The 18,163-nt window shown below is 40.8% G+C and overlaps 1 protein-coding gene across 1 annotated transcript; it reads right to left on the bottom strand.

Moving 5' to 3' along the window:
- Positions 1–632: 632 nt before the first annotated feature.
- On the bottom strand, positions 633–16,168 carry LOC124719854 (ankyrin repeat and protein kinase domain-containing protein 1-like). Its single transcript, XM_047245038.1, has 3 exons — positions 16,009–16,168; positions 1,244–1,256; positions 633–1,122 (listed from the first exon to the last, which is right to left on the bottom strand). The coding sequence occupies exons 1-3, from the start codon at positions 16,166–16,168 to the stop codon at positions 633–635; spliced, it is 663 nt and encodes a 220-aa protein (XP_047100994.1).
- Between the last annotated feature and the right edge of the window lie 1,995 nt (positions 16,169–18,163).

Below are 18,163 nucleotides of genomic sequence, written 5' to 3'. Positions count from 1 at the left end.
GGGTAAATCAACTGCATTACTCTCTAAAATCAGAGTAAAGGTCCACGTCGTCTGGTAGGTGGTGGCGTGTTTTGCAAGAGCAGCGTTACAGCTGTGTGGGAACTGTGAGGTGTGAGGTTGTGCTCTGATTGTGTTTAGTTAAATGTGGACTGACTGTATAGTTCCAGATGATGGGCACGTGATGTAGTGTGAATATTGCTACTAATATCCCATTGTTATTAAACGCAGGAGGTATGGTAGAGTACAATATTTGTTGAAAATGCTGAAGTAAATTGATGTAAATTGCTTCTGATATCAGAAGCGAAAATTCTGGTGATACAACTGATATAGGAATGATCTCAGTATGTTGCAAATTAGAATAGTCTGATGTAGCACCTTGTTGGCTGGTGTGAAATACTTTTCGGCGATTAGATATTATAGATCAGTTGTGTTTGTTCACAATGAACTGTTGACTTTTGTAAAGTTTAGTCTAGAAGTGTACTCGAGACGTTTTTTGTGAGCTACTCAAGGAGGGGAAAATTAGTCAGTGACAGTAGGATTGAATTTTTGAATTGTTTATTGAAGAAAGATGCAAATTGTTACTGGAGAAGTTGTTTCAGTTTTTTTGCAGAGAGTTTGTTGGACTGGCTGCCTCATGACAGCATCTCCATCAGCCGACTGTCCTTGTTCTCCCTGACGAGGTCCACTGCTGTGGCCCCACTGTCACCAGTTGTGGCATCCCTTTCGGCCCCCGCCTGGAGCAGGGCAGCCGCCACTTCTGCGTTGCCACAGCGTGCAGCCAAGTGCAGCGGCGTCCACCCACTGCCATCCCTGGCCTTGTGGTCGGCGTTAGCCCGCAACAGCAGCCGCGCCACAGCGGCTCTGTCCCTCTCCGCAGCCACACACAGAGGTGTCCACTGCTGCCAGGTGATCCTGGCGTCCACTGCCGCCCCCGCATCCACCAGCAGCCGTGTCGCCTCGACGTCTCCACTGGATGCTGCGACGTGCAGGACAGTCCACCCCCTCGCCCCACCCCTCGCCCCCACGTCGGCCCCCACGGCGAGCAACGCCCTCATGTCCCCCACTGCTCCCTGCTCAGTCACCAGGATCAGCCTCCTGCCTCTCTGCTCTGCGGGGAGCCTCCTGCACAAAACACACAAATTGCCACTCTCTGCTACAAACACACATCACACATAATGAGTAAAACTGCCACACGAGACGACACAACTGCAGTGAATACTAATCTGTCCTGAAACAAACCTACCATATCTCTCCTCCTGCAATACAAAACAGTGCGCAACTCTGCGTGTATTAAGCTACAGTAAATCTGTTCTACTTCCATCATAAAAAAAATCTTTTCTCATCATCAATTACAAATACCATTGTACAATCTCTGAAAGAATTACGTTGTCACATTTTGTCACACTCCTTCCTGGAAGTCAGCTCCTTTGATCTCAGTACGCTTTAGCTAACCAGTTGCTCACCTCCACTACAGAACAGCCTTGTTGCATCTAATACTACTATTCTGTCTGCAGCTTAACTACCAGATATCACACTCAAGAAGAATCCCATCTCCTGGTTTTCGAAGTCACTCTCCTCATATCCCACAAAAAAAAAAAAAAATTCAATCCAATTATCGGTCCATTTCTTGACAAAGACTCACCAAGTACTGAAAGTTTCTGACAGACAGAGAGACAGACACACACACACACACAGAATTGTTCAGATATAAAAAAACACCAAACTGGCAACTCTGTCCCCATAAAAAATGTGTGTGTGTCACATTTGGTGGGCCTGATAGCAAATGCACTTTCATCTAACATGTACTATCATACTCAAAACTACCCGAATGACCAGATTGTGTTTCACTTGATTTGTAGGCAATCCACATAACACAGATCCTCTGCTCCTTTTGGGTACAGTCGTTTCATTATACCACATTGTTACTGCAAGAGAACACAAGAGACAACTGCTCTGTGTGACTACCAGTCTAGATGGAAATTAATACTACGATAATATAAATACCAGAACATATGGAATTAGAGATCACAGCCATTACACTTGTAAACGCAAATTTATTGCAATAAACGACACATGGAAAAGCAATTTTCACCTTGAAATTGTATGACGAAAATTTTGTTTCTGCAGTACGCTCTCCAAATACAATCCATCAGCTACTATTCCTGTTAGCAATAACATGAAATATCATAACGATGGTTTCACAAGTGAGAAAGAGTGCTCATGTGTGAAATGACACGCCAGGATTCGAACGCAAACATGTGCCTCTTGTGAATTTTTTGATGACTTTGCAGACGTGAGGAAACAATGAAACGGCAGAAATATATCATATGACAAAGTTTTCTGTCGACCAGAGATTCGAACCAAGGACTTAGTTAAGTAAGCACAATCAAACATTAGAAAGCGTCATTTTTAACCAGTGGCGAGATGATAAACTGAAATGACAAGACGAAACTGTTTTGCTTTACCAGGATTCGAACCCTGCACCCCACTACATTCACTTCTTGTCACGTGTAGACGTTGCATGTTGGCTTACTTCAACAGCAGCGAAATATTTACACGTCTGAATTCTAAATAACATGACGAAAATTTCTGTGCTGACTACGAATCGAACATTACACACTTCGTTGTTGACTACATACAAAGACACGTTGACTATCGAATTCTTTTTCACGAGGAGCTAGGAGCGGCATGAGCCTGACATGATACGACGAAAATTTTCGTGTCTGACTTGGGAGTCTAAACATTATTGTTGACAAAGCCCAGAGAATCATTAACAATAATTTGTCACATGTAGTTTAATGCGCGCACGTTGCAACTTGTAATGACAGGCCAGGATTCGAACCCAGACATGTGGCTTGTGGAGGTCTTGTGAACTTTGTACACATGACGAAACAATGAAACGAAGGAAATGTATCATCTCAAAGGGCTCAGACGTGACGAAAATGGAGATTTGAATGCGGCACCAATATTTTCCATATCTCAAGCTCAATTACAGTAAGAGTCAAGTGCCCTGTGACCTTGCACGGCGATTGACTCATTGATAAAATAAAAATCCCGCGTAAGAAAGGTAACTGCTGACAGAGTTTCGTCCTGGCATGACTTCCTCCTCTGTCAGGGCCCAATCTATACCGACTCTCCTCCAGGTTACCAGAGATGGGGGAGATGCTGCTTCTGCTTGATAAAAAAAGATTGCCTGACGTGAGAAACGAACACAGATCTTCGGCACACGTAGCTAGAATGATTTGAACTTCTTTAACTAATAACTTTTAGCACGAATTAAAATTCATGGAAGTGACAGGATTCGAACCCACTAAGTGCAGACTAAAACTGACCACCTTAACCACTTTTTTCCATTTTATTTTTTAACCACTACACCATCCCTTTCTCTAAACGATATCTTCCGTGCCAAAGCTTTATTTTTTAATTTTTTAGGGCGTCAGTGTCAGGCAGGTGGCGATAAAAAGGGCACAGGTGAAGAACCCAGAGGCCCATCCGCCATGCTGTCTCAGCTGTCCGCTTTCCTTGTGATGTTCTGACTTTCTTGTTCAGGAAGGCGCTGGTCAGCACCAGGCAGGCAGGCAGGCGGGGGCAAGGAGGCCTGGCCATGACTCCTCCCCCACACCTGTGACCGAGGCGATCCTTTATTTTCATGTACGATTTTTAAATTTTTTTATTTTTAATACTTCCTCCAGAAGACCATGTCAACACACAATCATCTCAGCTGTGAGCAACGGCTTGAAGTTCGTGTTCACGACGCTTTGCTTTCCGATTTATTTCGCAGTATCTTCTCAGTCATCCAATGCATCAGTTCCCGAGGCTTATTGGGGAAGTTGGTCCTCTGCTGTATCTGAGTACTCCACTCGCTGGAAGCTGCGTGCTGCGATTCCTGATAATTGGGGTAATGATGAATGTAACGCAGAACAGGAGAAATCAGCAGTCCCTTGTTGTTGTTGTGGTGGTGTTCAGTCCAGAGACTGGTTTGATGCAGCTCTCCATGCTACTCTATCCTTTGCAAGCTTCTTCATCTCCCAGTACCTACTGGAGCCTACATCCTTCTGAACCTGTTTTGTGCATTCATCTCTTGTTTTCCCTCTACGATTTTTCCCCTCCGTGCTGCCCTCCAATACTGAACTGGTGATCCCTTTATGTCTCAGAATATGTCCTACTATCCGATCCCTTCTTCTAGTCAAGTTGTGCCACAAATTTCTCTTCTCCCCAATTCTATTCAATACCTCCTCATTAGTTATGTGATCTACCCATCTAATCTTCAACATCCTTCTGTAGCACCACATTTCGAAAGCTTCTATTCTCTTCTTGTCCAAACTATTTATCGTCCATGTTTCACTTCCATACATGGCTACACTCTATACAAATACTTTCAGAAGAGACTTCCTGACACTTAAATCTATACTTGATGTTAACAAATTTCTCTTCTTCATTAACGATTTCCTTGCCATTGCCAGTCTACATTTTGTATCCTCTCTACTTCGACCATCATCAGTTATTTTGATCGCCAAATAGCAAAACTCCTATACTACTTTAAGCGTCTCATTTCCTAATCTAATTCCCGCAGCATCACCCGACTTAATTCGACTACATTCCAATATCCTCGTTTTGCTTTTGTTGATGTTCATCTTATATCCTCCTTTCAAGACACTGTCCATTCCGCTTAGCTGCTCTTCCAGGTCCTTTGCTGTCTCTGACAGAATTACAATGTCATCGGCGAACCTTAAAGTTTTTATTTCTTCTGCATGGATTCTAATACGTACTCCGAATTTTTGTTTGTTTCCTTTACTGCTTGCTCCAGATACAGATTGAATGACTATCTCACTCCCTTCCCAACCACTGCTTTCCTTTCATGGCCCTCGACTATTATAACTGCCATCTGGTTTCTGTACAAATTGTAAATAGCCTTTCGATCCCTGTATTTGACCCCTACCACCTTCAGTCCCTTATTCTGGTTAAAAGTAGTTTTGGCATTCGGAAAAGAAGTAAAATTAAATGTAGCAAAAAGTACCATGACTTCTGTCGTGAGGATAAATTTTTGCTCCGAGATTCCAACACAAAATAGGGTGCTTCTGACCTACGTACTTTAGTGAAGATTTCTATTCCCTTAAAAAGAAGTAAATTAACCAGTAAAAAATACCGTTTAAGACAAAAGAGCTTAAGGACGATTCATTATGTTGTTCTTGTTTTTACGTCGTTTTTTATTCACTTTGCATACTGTTTCACGTAACTATATTAACTGAAAAAATTTTGCGATGTTTCTCTCGTAGTTCTTCGCCGCCCCGTGGTCCGCTTGTGCCTGGCGTGCGTGCGGCGCCCCATCCAACGTCCGCCTGTTTTGTTTTCTTCCGTTAAGAGGTAATACGTTGTTTGTCCTTTTAGCCAGTTTACAGCATTTCTTCACTGTAAATGGGCATGGGACGTCACTAGGATTCAAAAAACTGGAAGGCAACGTATTGTGCGCAGTGCTCGTTTTACTGTGGCTACCAGTTGTCTGATAACTCGTCAGATGTCCTTCACTTCGGCGCACACAAACCTGTATTCTTCGGTGTCCGCCAGGTCACAATTCTCCCGAATTGGCCAATCACCCAGATGCATTGCATGAAGTTTCGCTATGGTTTCTACTTTCCTGTACCGAGTAGTTTTCACATTTGTTGGTAGGTGAAGGGTGCCGATGTTGGTGCAAATGGCCTTGCAGTTGCAGTGCGAGCACTTTTGTACAGTCACGTTTCTGCTTTTGCTTCTCATCAACTCCACGTACATGTTCTTAAGTTTTACCATATTCGACGGGAAAACCTCTGGTTTGAGTGTAACTGAGTTCGAATCGAAATTGTTCAAAATTATAAAAGCCATTGGGGACGTGCCATACATCTACGAGTGGATGCAAGACAGTGGGAGTAGTTTCGCCTGCTAAGTGGGACATGAGGGCCGAGGGTGTCTTCTTCCACAGCTAGTATGTGCAACACACGAATAGAGCTTGTGACTTTCTCCCAACGTCGGTGAGATTTAATCCTCCTTCCCCTCCCCCCCCCCCCCCCCACCCACCCACACATACACCCCATTTCGGGCTGAGACGGTCAAGATGTCAAACTTTATCTTAAAAATATTACCACGAGTTACAAAATGGCCCAATGGCCCAAAGCTGAGAGGAATGTTGCTGGTGTTTCACATGGAATGGGTACAACCCGTGCCACACAGTTGACTTTACAGACCATGTACATATTTGCAAAGTTTACCCATGGTATGTCATCAAGTCTTCTCACGCTATGTTCTTTGTCAGTAGCTGGCACGCTGGCAAGTGTTTTCCTAGAGCTGGCAGCTGTAGTACGGTTTATAACAGACCTGTAGTCGAAACCCAGAATTTGCATATGGTTGACTACATTGAGGTCTCGCGTGTTTCGCGGAGATATTCCACGCCCCACATTCACGATGCGTGATTTAGCGTTGCTCAGCTTCGCACCTGATGCAAGTTCGTATTTGCTGACGACCTGCAATTCTTCAAAATTCTACCAATGATGTCGGCAAAACACTGGGGAAAGTCCATTGTTTTCAGAAGGCACTGGTTGCTCACCCTGTAGAAAGCCTTCTCGAAATCGAGCGGCATTACAGCGCAGTGAAACGTGGGAGAGAGTGCCGCAGCTACGAAGGGTGTGTATTCACAAACAGTTGGGATAACTGATCTCTCTTTACCCACACTAGTTTGATACGAGCCAGTTACCTCATGCATTATGAATTTTACTCTGTGGGCAAGAACGCGCGCCATAAATGGAGAAAGAAACACAGCTAAGGTATTATTCAATGCCACAAGTAATCAACGGAATTGCGTATTCAAAAAAATTGAGATGTGTGTCGGTATAATAGGGAAAATATAATTTTAAATAGTGTACATGGTCATAGTTTGTTAAATTTTTCACCTTTACATCGATGGGCTACTAAACTGAAACTGCGATGACATTCAAGATGATTAAGTTAAGATGTCCTTAATGGTTTCGGATATGGAAGTCTCTAACTTGGTAACAGATGACGTGAAGAGGAGACAAAATGTTCAGGCTTTTACTGGGTATAGAACCTAGAACTAATGCAGCGTTCCCCGCACAGAGCAGCCACGTTACCATTTAGCTGGCGAGCCACAGCCGCTACTACTGATCTCTCACTGCGGTATTCTTCTTCAATAGAGAGATTTAGTAGCGTTAAATCAATCTGCAGTCATTTTCTTGAATAATTTGCCTTATTTGAAAATTTGTCCGAAAATAGTGAAGCTGTTAGTTAAAAAAACATTAATATCGATTTGAAGTTATAAAGATTATTAATTTTAGCATTTATGCACTCTGATCAAAATTACGAAGTTCTGTCACGGTTCATTTCATGAGAAATTGTTTGAATTTCACTTTAATATTGTGTTGGCATTTGTACAGCCAACTATATTTTGAGTAGGTTTAAAGACTGCTTATCGAAGCATATTTGTTATTTAAAGAGTTACAGTTCGTTGTGCTTTACTTAACAATTGTTGATGAGAATACTTACCACTTAACATACACACATGTGTACTTTTGTTAATGAGCATGTCTTTTAAACCACGAAAGTTTAAGGGCCTTCATTGGGGGAATTACCATGTTAGCTATTCTAATGCAAGTTGGTTAATGCACAGGCAAATAGACGCTGATGTTACAGGGTGTGTTCATTAATAGACCCCCTGATTTCAACCAGAATCATTTGATGTTCCGCCCCGCCATAAAACTAATAGCAGTACTAATGTTTGTTGGTGATTGGTTCTATAAATTGCTGCATCTAGTTCATTTAAGGTACGTGTTGTTGAGAGGCACATTTTACCGTTTGCTATTTCGCTGACCATTTCTTACATGACTTCCAAGTTAGTAGTACATTTGTCTGCAAGGTTAGGCTTCTGTTTTTTAGTGTGCGAAGATGTAAAGAAAGTGTGTGTGTGTATGTTTGTGTGTGTGTGTGTGTGTGTGTGTGTGTGTGATGGAAGGTTATGTTAGCCTTATCACTGCCTTCTGCTTTATTATATTGTTTGACACACGAGTGCCTAAGTAGCCTAGTGACCGATATTAATACATATTATAACAACTTGCTTTGTGCTGAGAGAATGTCTGCTTCTGACCCACCTGTTTACTGTTGGTTATACTCTACTGGATTGTTGCGGAAACAAATTCCAGTCTGTTTGTTTTGTTCCCATTAGGTTATCTCACAGTCACTTCTCAAAAATTCCTCACAGAGATCTACCATTAGCATCAATTGCCGTTTAAGGTGGTCAGTGTTACCGTTACAAGTGCTCCCTCCTGCAACGTTCCACAAGCTTCTGGGTGGCGGACTTGCTGCAAGCCTTCACTCTCTATTCTGGGACATTCGTATGGCTGCTTCTGTGTATCGGCTCTTAGGGAGGGAGGCAGAGGCATAGTTGGCAAAGACGTGTCCAGCTGGAGTACTTCACAACCACACACACATTCCAGAATCAGGTATTGAATATAAAGGTGTACCCAGGAGCAGATGTACAGTCAGATCACAAGTTAGTAATGATGAGTGAAGTGAATTTTAAGAGAACTGTCATGAGGAATCAATGTGTAAATAAATGGGATACTGAAGTACTGAGGAATGGAATGGGAATTTTCACTTCTATGAGGCTCTAGATAATGAGATAATGAATACCATCGCTGGAAGCTCAGGTGAACAACAGTTGACATCTCTGAAAACGCCAATAACAACAGTTTGACAGACAAATGTAGGTACAAGGAGAAGAACTCTGAAGAGCCCTTCGAAAATGGAAAAAAATGTTTGAACTGTTTGAGGGACAGAAAAAGGACAAGACAGGAATAGAGCATTAGGGATCACTAAGGAATGAAATGAATCCGAAATTTGAGGGAAGTAAAAGTAACATAATTGCTAGAAGAATTAGAAAAAATGAACATAGGAAGGACAAATTCAGCATTCAGAGAAGTCTGAACAATCTTCAGTGAAATTAAATGCACAGGTGTCAACAAGAGTTCGTAAGGAATTCCACTGTCCAATGTGCAGGAGATAGTAGATGGCAGAACACAGTACATTAAAGACCTCTATGAGTGTGAGGAAGTATCAGACGACGCGACAGAAGAAGAGATGAAAGCCGAAGTGGAAAACTTACACACAAACAAAGCAGAATGGTTAGTTAACTTTCCTTCGGAACTTACATGATCGTTGGGGAAGATGGCAATCAAAGGAGTTTCCACTTCTGTCTGTGTAATCCATGAGACAGGAGTCGTAACAAGAGAGTGCCTGAGGAAGACCATCCAGACACTACAAAAGCGACTAAGGGCCAACAAGTGCGATAGCTGAACAGCTCATGAATTCAAGTTACTGACAATAATAATAATAATAATAATAATAATAATAATAACATGCAAAAGGAGAGAAGACAAAGCTGAGGATCAGTTTGAGGACGCTGAACTTGTCGTAAAGGATCCAGTTGGCACTCGGGCTAAAGACTATGAAAGACAGCGATGCAGATCATCACCACAAATCTTCAGACTAAACACTGCAGAATCATTGGCGGAATTGAAGAAATCTCCAGAAATTTAATTAAAACTGAGGGTGAAAATGATTTAGTTAATGAAATTGAGTGGTGATATTTCTGTGTTCACTGAAGGTGAGAAAGAGTCACCAGAGTTGGTGAATGTAATAAACAGTCGAATGATTACTGTATTTAGGACTAGCGAACAGAAGAAAGAGGAAAGTATCGGCGACCGGCAGAAACAACATTGGTGGCAAAGTTTACGTCAGAATTAAGGAGCACAAAGTATACGAAGTGTAATGATTCTACTACCTGTGAAGGCAATTTATGCTGAGGGACAAATAGTGATTGTCATAAGGAGTAATGTAGCAGAGAAAACAGGAGATTCTGCACAAAACAAAGTTACTGATACCAAAGATAGGTCTTGATTTGTGGAAGACATATCTGAATGTATGGTTGGAGCACAGTTCTGTATGAAAATGGATCATAAATTACAGGAAAAACAAGAGGGGAATCTGAACATTCTAACTGTGATGCTATTCAAGGATGTTCAAATTAGGTGAATACTTAACAGAGGAACTCTGGCACATCTCTGCAGAATAGGTGAAGATAGCGATATTTGGAAAACTGTGACCAGTACAAGGGTCAGTGTAATAGGTTATAAGTGAAGGCTTCAGGGAATAACTGCCATAGTACTAGAGATAGGTTAGAGGGTAAAAACTGTAGGGCAAGACAGAGACAGGAATGCATACCACAAATGATTGTGGACTTTGGGTGCTCACGGCACTCTAAATCGTTTGCTCGAACAGACAATCGTTATCTACGGCAAGCAGAGTTTCTGCTTTGCACGAATGTGGTTACTGGGAATGGCTGTTACAGTAAACAACAGTGGTCCACACCCTGACAAGCTGAGGCTCTGCTGACATTTGTTTCTGTTTGGTGGTTGACGAGTATATTCCTTGATACTAGCAGAAATTTTTTGGCAAATTATTGGTTTCTTTCTCCTCTCTCATTCCTGCCAAGCACTCCAAATGTTCTCATAAATGCGTGTTTGTCTGACCCCTATTACACTATTCCAATACACTAGGAATATTGGACATTCATCTCTTTTGACGTAGAGTGTTACACATTCAGTGCAATCATACTCTCTCCCTGACACTAGAAGCAAGCCTACCCAGCCCGTAACTCATTCTCAACATTTCTCAAATTGTTCAACAGGATAACATGCAGCAACCACGCACACCACAATATGTCGGAGCCGGCTGTAGACAATATCTTTTCCCTTCAACTAACACGTATACTATCATTTTGTAGTTGAAGTGATGGTACGGTGAAGTGACGGTATTTACTCCATATTTCACTATTTCTTATTTTTACTTTTCGTTCGATCGTTACCGTGTAAAAATAGTCGCGCAATAACGATTCGTTTATAATTGTATCTCGACATTTTGGTATTTTCGTTATTCTTCGGAACACATGCCTACCCCCAAGTAACAGGGAAAAGTAGCTGCACGCGTCATTTAAAAATCCTAATTAAACAGACAGTGTCTTGAAAGGAGGATACAAGATGAACATCAACAAAAGCAAATCGAGGATCATGGAATGTAGTCGAATTAAGTCGGGTGATGCTGAGGGAATTAGATTAGGAAATGAGACGCTTAAAGTAGTAAATGAGTTGTGCTATTTGGGGAGCAAAATAACTGATGATGGTCGAAGTAGAGAGGATATAAAGTGCAGACTGGCAATGGCAAGGAATGCGTTTCTGAAGAAGAGGAATTTGTTAACATCGAGTATAGATTTAAGTGTCAGGAAGTCGTTTCTGAAAGTATTTGTCTGGAGTGTAGCCATGTATGGAGGTGAAACATGGACGATAAATAGTTTGGACAGGAAGAGAATAGAAGCTCTTGAAATGTGGTGCTACAGAAGAATGCTGAAGATTAGATGGGTATATCACATAACTAATGAGGAGGTACTGAATAGAATAGGGGAGAAGAGGAGTTTGTGGCACAACTTGACTAGAAGAAGGGACCGGTTGGTAGGGCATGTTCTGAGGCATCAAGGGATCACAAATTTAGCATTGGAGGGCAGAATGGAGGATAAAAATCATATAGGGAGACCAAGAGATGAATACATTAAGCAGATTGAGAAGTACGTAGGTTGCAGTAAGTACTGGGAGATGAAGAAGCTTGCACAGGATAGAGTAACATGGAGAGCTGCATCAAACCAGTCTCAGGACTGAAGACCACAACAACAACAACAACAATTAAACGGAAGACCAGATCGGCTATAACTTGAGTAGTTTAGCGAAAGCCGCACCTCGATACATGTTCAGTCATTCTGCTCATATTTTGGGTGACCAAGCACAGTTCCACGACCGCTGTGAAGAACTGTAAGCGAAATGTGTGGCATCTGGAGCAGAGAACAAGTTTTTCAAACATTTGTCGCGAGAACACTCAGGATGTGACGGACTAATGCTCTTTAGAACGCCGCTGCACTGCTGTGCTGTGCTGTGCTGTGGTGTTGCAGTGACGTCAGACGGGGTGAGTCGCGTCAGGCCAGAAGGCGACATTGGCTACGTAGCTTTCATTTGTTATTTTATTATTCGTTATTATGCGGAAAAGGTTCCAGGCCAGCAGAATATGCACTTTGTTGTTACGCGTCTACGTTTCTTGATGCACTGTTTTGTACATCTTGCCCCCCCCCCCCCCACAAAAAAAAAGTCACACAAAATGCGACATTGTTAAAGCGGTAACTAAGGCAAGAATTTAAAGCTGTAAAGAGACGAGGTGAACCCAACACAGCACACGACACAGCGGGTCTTACAGCGACTCGCATTCACAGTTTGTACGGAAGTGTTCGCAGCTTCGATTCCCGGCCGAGTTAGTAATTTCTCTCTCTCGCGGTCTGGCTGTTTGTGCCGCCCCCATGACTTCAGCATTTCTTCAGCGCCGCGCAAATCGCCCGATTCGTGTGGAACTGGACGACTTTCTTCTACCGACCGAGCAACACAGGACAGGATCATCTCCCGGCCAGTTCACTTCATTTCCAGAGTTCCGCAGCTGAGTCGGTAAACACGGAAACCTTGTTTCACTGCACCTATACAGGAACGAAAAATCGTACGATGTGTGTTGTCAAACTATCCCACGATGTAAACAATTATACAGGGTGGTCCATTGATAGTGACCGGGCCAAATATCTCACGAAATAAGCATCAAACGAAAAAACTATAAAGAACGAAACTCGTCTACCTTGAAGGGGGAAACCAGATGGCGCTATGGTTGGCCCGTTAGATGGCGCTGCCATGAGTCAAACGGATATCAACTGCGTTTTTTGTAATAGGAACCCCCATTTTACGCAGATGAGAGTATACCGGTACATTCATAACAGCTCACTTCGCATGCTTCATATCGTTTGAAGGCGACGTTCCACACTGATACGGAAAACACTGGGGATATATATATATATATATATATATATATATATATATATATATATATATATATTTATGTGGCCCCAGTGCTTTCCGTATCAGTGTGGAACGTCGCTTTCAAACGACATGAAGCACACCAAATTCGCCGTCGTGAATGTACCGGTATACTCTCATCTGCGTAATCGTAATTCGTTACATCACTCCTTATCGACATGTCTTACGTACCAATCAAATCTAAACACGAAGTTGTAATAATTTATATTTTGATGCAGAATGCAGTAAAGGTGAGTTACAACTTGCACCTCAAAAGCTCACGCCACTTTACGGTGTGTGGCGGAGGGTGTTTTGTGCAAAGAGGCCATTCTACGCTGCGCCTCGCCGCTACGCCCTCCTGTCCCCCCCCCCCCCCCCCTCGCCTACTACTGTCGGCAGCCTGCTGCGTGACGTCACCTCCCGCCGCTGCCGGCCTTGCACAACACCTTCTAATATACAGGCCTCCCAGTCAAGACGAGTAGGCCATGTGACGTCACTTCCACTTGGCCAGTGGTGGAAACACAGATTTTCCTACAACTAGCGCCGCTGGTGGCCAAAACTGGATCTAATAGCCATACCAACCATGCAACAAAAGGTACCGGTAGAATACATTGTTCGTTTAACAGAAAATGAGTATATGAAGCAGTGCAAGAAAAAGTAGCGCCGTTTACAAAGCAATATGCGATAAGAAATCTGCACCGTGAGATTCTGTGCTTAATTTGTGTGGATTTACCTTTATAAGCAATTCGAAAGTCTGTGTTTATGTTGGCTAACCTACCCGGGAAACAAAACTTGTGTTCTGTTTACTTTCAAAGTATAGTGGTTGATTCGTCGAAATTACATCTCCATTTAACTCTGAGATTTGATTTAATCGTTCGAAATGGTGTATAAGTGTTGTGTTCCACGTTGCAGAGGAAATTACCAAAATGGGCCACGAGTAGCGGTGTTTTCTTTTCCTAAAAGCACTGAACTACAGGAGAAATTGATAACTGCAACACATCGTGAAAATTTTTAGGTTACACAGATATCGAAGGTAAGCTCAGGTTCTTTACAATTCAGTTAGATTGTCTCAGGGTGTGTGTTCTTTAATGTAGAGAGCGGGAGCAGCTAATCACATATTTAAGTAGCACGCTCTTTAGATGTTCATTAACAACGTGAATTCGATTGATTTGATGCCTTTCTCTAGATCAACTACATTACATACATTACTGAGTCACTGGAAAACTGTGATTTACTTATGCAAGAATAGCTTTAGCCTTTTAACCTGAAATACCGAGTGAACAATAATCGATTTGATCTGAAGATAAATGACACTAATCCCATGTGTTAGCATTAGTTCCCCTCGAGATTATTACATGTTGCTGATAAAAGATTTTCTCATTATTTTAAGGTCTGCGAGCACCACTTCACTGAAGACCTGAAACATAGTGAATATTTCCACAGTTCCACAGGGAAGAAATATTCTGTGCCACTTCCAACTTCCATTCTGCCTAACTGTCCGAATTATCTTTCGTCAGCTTCTTGTTCGAGGGAAAGTGGAGATGAGAGACAAAAGCGTCTAGAAAATAGAAATAGCTATTGCAGCGAGTGTAGCAACTCATGCTCAGTATGAACAGGAAAGACATTTTGTGGACTTTAATGGTTTTGTTAAGTGTTTAGTGCATATCAAGCTGCCTAATGACTGGCATCTTATAAAGTCAGAAAGTTCCATAACTTTTGTTCTAATAGATGTTGAAGATATTCCTACACTTTTATGTTGTGTTGTGGTGACTTCTGACCTGAGTATGTCTTTATATGTAGGTAAAAGTGTAATCTCAAAACTTGGCACAAGAAAGTTCTCTTTAACTATAAACCATTTAAATGACTTAATTAACACTATTGATAACTTGGAGAACTTTACTATGAAAAACAATGGTAGCACTGGAAAAGACCACTTGCTATTCGTTACTGATTATTTGAAAGATATGTCAAAACATTTTGATGAGAGTGAAAGTAACAAACTAATTTTTTATGTGAGCAATTGAATCTAATGGGAGTCCACAAGAGCCATTACAGATACTCAACAGACTGTATTATAATTTGTAGTATTCCATTTTCAATATCACCATATGCTTATAAGGTTATAAGAAGTACACAGTATCTTGTGCTACCTCATCCTAATACCCTGCATAAAATCTGTTCAGATTTTCAAACAAACCCAGCAGCTGAGCAGCTAGGTGGCAATTTTCTGATGTATATAAAACAGAAATTCCAGTTTCTTTGTGAATCAGATCATGTTTCACTAATGTAGGTGAAATACATTTGAAGCCTTATTTAGACTTCACAGGAGGTAACATTTTGGGTGCTGCATTCAAATCTAAAAATGTGGCAACTAGTGCTCAGGTTTTTGCGATACAGAGTTTGTTGTCTTCATATAAAGATGTAGTCCACATTCTTCCAGTAAAAAATATAAATGGTGAAGGACTTTTCACTGTAATAAAGAAAACATTTTCCAGACTGCATGCAATAGGTTTTAAGGTAGTCTGTGTTGTTAGTGACAACAATTCAGTTAACAGAAGGGCAATGTCATTCTTTGCTTCCCCTCCTCAACTGTAAATTGTGTACAAACACCCCTGTGATGACACTCATCCTCTTTTTTTATGTTTTAGATTCTGTTCACATTTTAAAGTGTGTCACAAACAATTGGATTAATAAAAAAGATCCTGATCAGACAATTATGTACCCCCAGTTTGAAACAGATTCAGAAAACACACAGCTGTGTATGGCCAGATTCTCTTCAGTTAAAAAACTTCATGACATAGAGTGTACACAGATAGTAAAATTTGCCAATAAGCTTAATTTAAAGTCTCTTTCTCCAAGTAACCAGGAGTGACAAAACGTCAAAATGTCAAACTTGTACTTATTGTTTTCAGTGGGATGACTGTCCAAGGTTTGCTAGCCTTGGGGGAACATCATCATATTGAAAGTTTTGAGAGCACTGCTAAATTCATTAAATTAATTTATACATGGTGGAACATTGTTAATATTAGCTCACCTGGTAAAGATATCCGTTTTAAGGATGCAATGCTGAAACCACTCTCGAGCACAAGTAATGAAAATATCAGATACTTATAAAGATTTCTATCATGGCTGGATAAATGGAAACATATTTCTGGTAGTACATTTGGATTATCCAGTGATACACATTTGGCCATATCACATACCACTCATGCCCGTCTACAACTGACCAAGTATTGCACTGAGGAGCTGAATTTTAAATTTCTTTTGCCAGGTAAGGTACAGACAGATGCTCTAGAAGCAAGATTTGGAAAATATCGAACTATGGCAGCATATCAGTGTTTGGTATCTTTGAGACAGGTATTTGAAATTGAATCCAAGCTAAGAATTCAGACCCAGCTTTCCTTGAAAATTTCATCCTATGCTCTTGGTGAAGATGGCATGGATTTAGATTCTTTTGAAAGTGATTGTGTGGATGATATTACCCTACCACCACCGTCAAACTTTGAGAGCATAATGGATTTCAGTGAAGAACAAGTTCAGTCTGTTCAGGAATACTTGCCTGTTTTCACATACTTGTCAGGATACTGTGCCAGAGCTGTTCTTAAGAAGCTGGGGCGTGAAACACGTAAAACATACTTAGTGCTTGATAAAACATTATCAGTAATAGAAAGTGATGAAAGCTATGAACTTATAAGAAAGGTAGATAGAGGTGGATTGTATTGCCCTAATAATGAGGTCATTAATGCTGTTATTTTCACTTATTTGATTGTTAAAAACTTGGTGTCTGGAGAACATGAGCTCTCCTTCATGAGATGTACATCCCAGAGAAATCTAGTTCGCTGTTGATGTAATTAAAAGGGAAGTCTTTTCCCTAAGGGAGTTTTCTTGTAGTCAGGTAGATCACACTGATGACAAACTTCTTCAGTCTGTAGTAAATTAGCATGTAATATATTTCTCAATAATTATGTTAAAAAATTAATGACATCCATATTGGCAGTTAAATGAAAAAGAGAAAACTGTCAACTGTAAAGTAGTTTAGAATAAATTTTATGACAGGTTAACAAACATTTACATTTGTCATTCTCTCCTAATTCCTACTTTTCTCTACTTGATGTGTGTAGCTGCATTGCTTAAAATGAATGTGCATAAAATTAGGGCTATATTCTATTTACATTGATGTCATATCATTATCAAAAATATTCTGTTACATATTTGAGAGTATTGATGAGAGAGACAGACAAAGGTGTCAAACTTACAAAATCCCTGATTTTGCTATGTGAGTTAAAGGTTAGAGTAGATTCAGTTTTTGTACTGTAGACTCAAAAATGATATAAGTCTTATGGGTGTGGGGGCATGTCAGAAGATGTAACATAAAAACATAGGACACTTTAATATAATACTCACTTCCCTGATCATTTTGCCAGTAGATTGTCAATATATCCAGATACTTTACAGTAAACTGAAACTGCTAATATCTACAGAATGTACACAGTCAGAACGAAACATAATTATACACTTTTATTAAATATATCACACACAAATTACCTAATCATGACTGTTGTGGCCAAATGCTGTCAGAGATTAAATCTAACAGACATTTTTACTTTAGCTGCTCTAACAGTCCCTGTTAAAAAAATTCATCTGTAGAGTACAAAAGGAGTTACCTACCAAGAAGCTTTTCAACCTTTATCTTCAATCAAGTTTTCAATGGTTGCTGGTAATTTATTGAAAATGTGTATTCCTGAATATTGGACCAAGGTCTTTATGCAGATTGTTCTTATTCCTAGTATTGGTACTATGTATTGAGCTACTGGTTGGAAGTAGAGACATATTGTTTGCAACAAATTGCATTAAGGAATAAATATACTGAGAAGCAGTGGTTGGAATACCCAGTTCTTTGAGTAGATTTATTCATTGCGTTCTTGAATTTACACCACAAATGAGTCTTATTTCACGCTTCTGCATTGGTCAAATGAGCGTTTGTAATTAAACTATGGGATCATTGATGAGCCATTCATCGCGCAGTGAATTACATTTTTGTCCCAGTAATAAACTTATGATCACTACAATAATATCATCATCCTGTCTGTTAACTGTTACGAAGTATCTCAGTTAGTGTCATTTACTGACTAATAGATCTAGGTTTCTGTAGCGACGTTTTTCTGAACAAGTAAGTCAGATTTTGCATA

The sequence above is a fragment of the Schistocerca piceifrons genome, chromosome 11 (assembly GCF_021461385.2).
Source record: "Schistocerca piceifrons isolate TAMUIC-IGC-003096 chromosome 11, iqSchPice1.1, whole genome shotgun sequence".
NCBI classification, from domain to species: domain Eukaryota; kingdom Metazoa; phylum Arthropoda; class Insecta; order Orthoptera; family Acrididae; genus Schistocerca; species Schistocerca piceifrons.
The sequence above is the reverse complement of the archived record's forward strand: the minus strand, read 5'-3'. Positions and strand labels throughout refer to the sequence as shown.

Excerpts from the sequence above, each read along its gene's own strand:
- LOC124719854 (XM_047245038.1), bottom strand. The coding sequence starts at position 16,168 with ATGGCCAAATGTGTATCACTGGATAATCCAAATGTACTACCAGAAATA.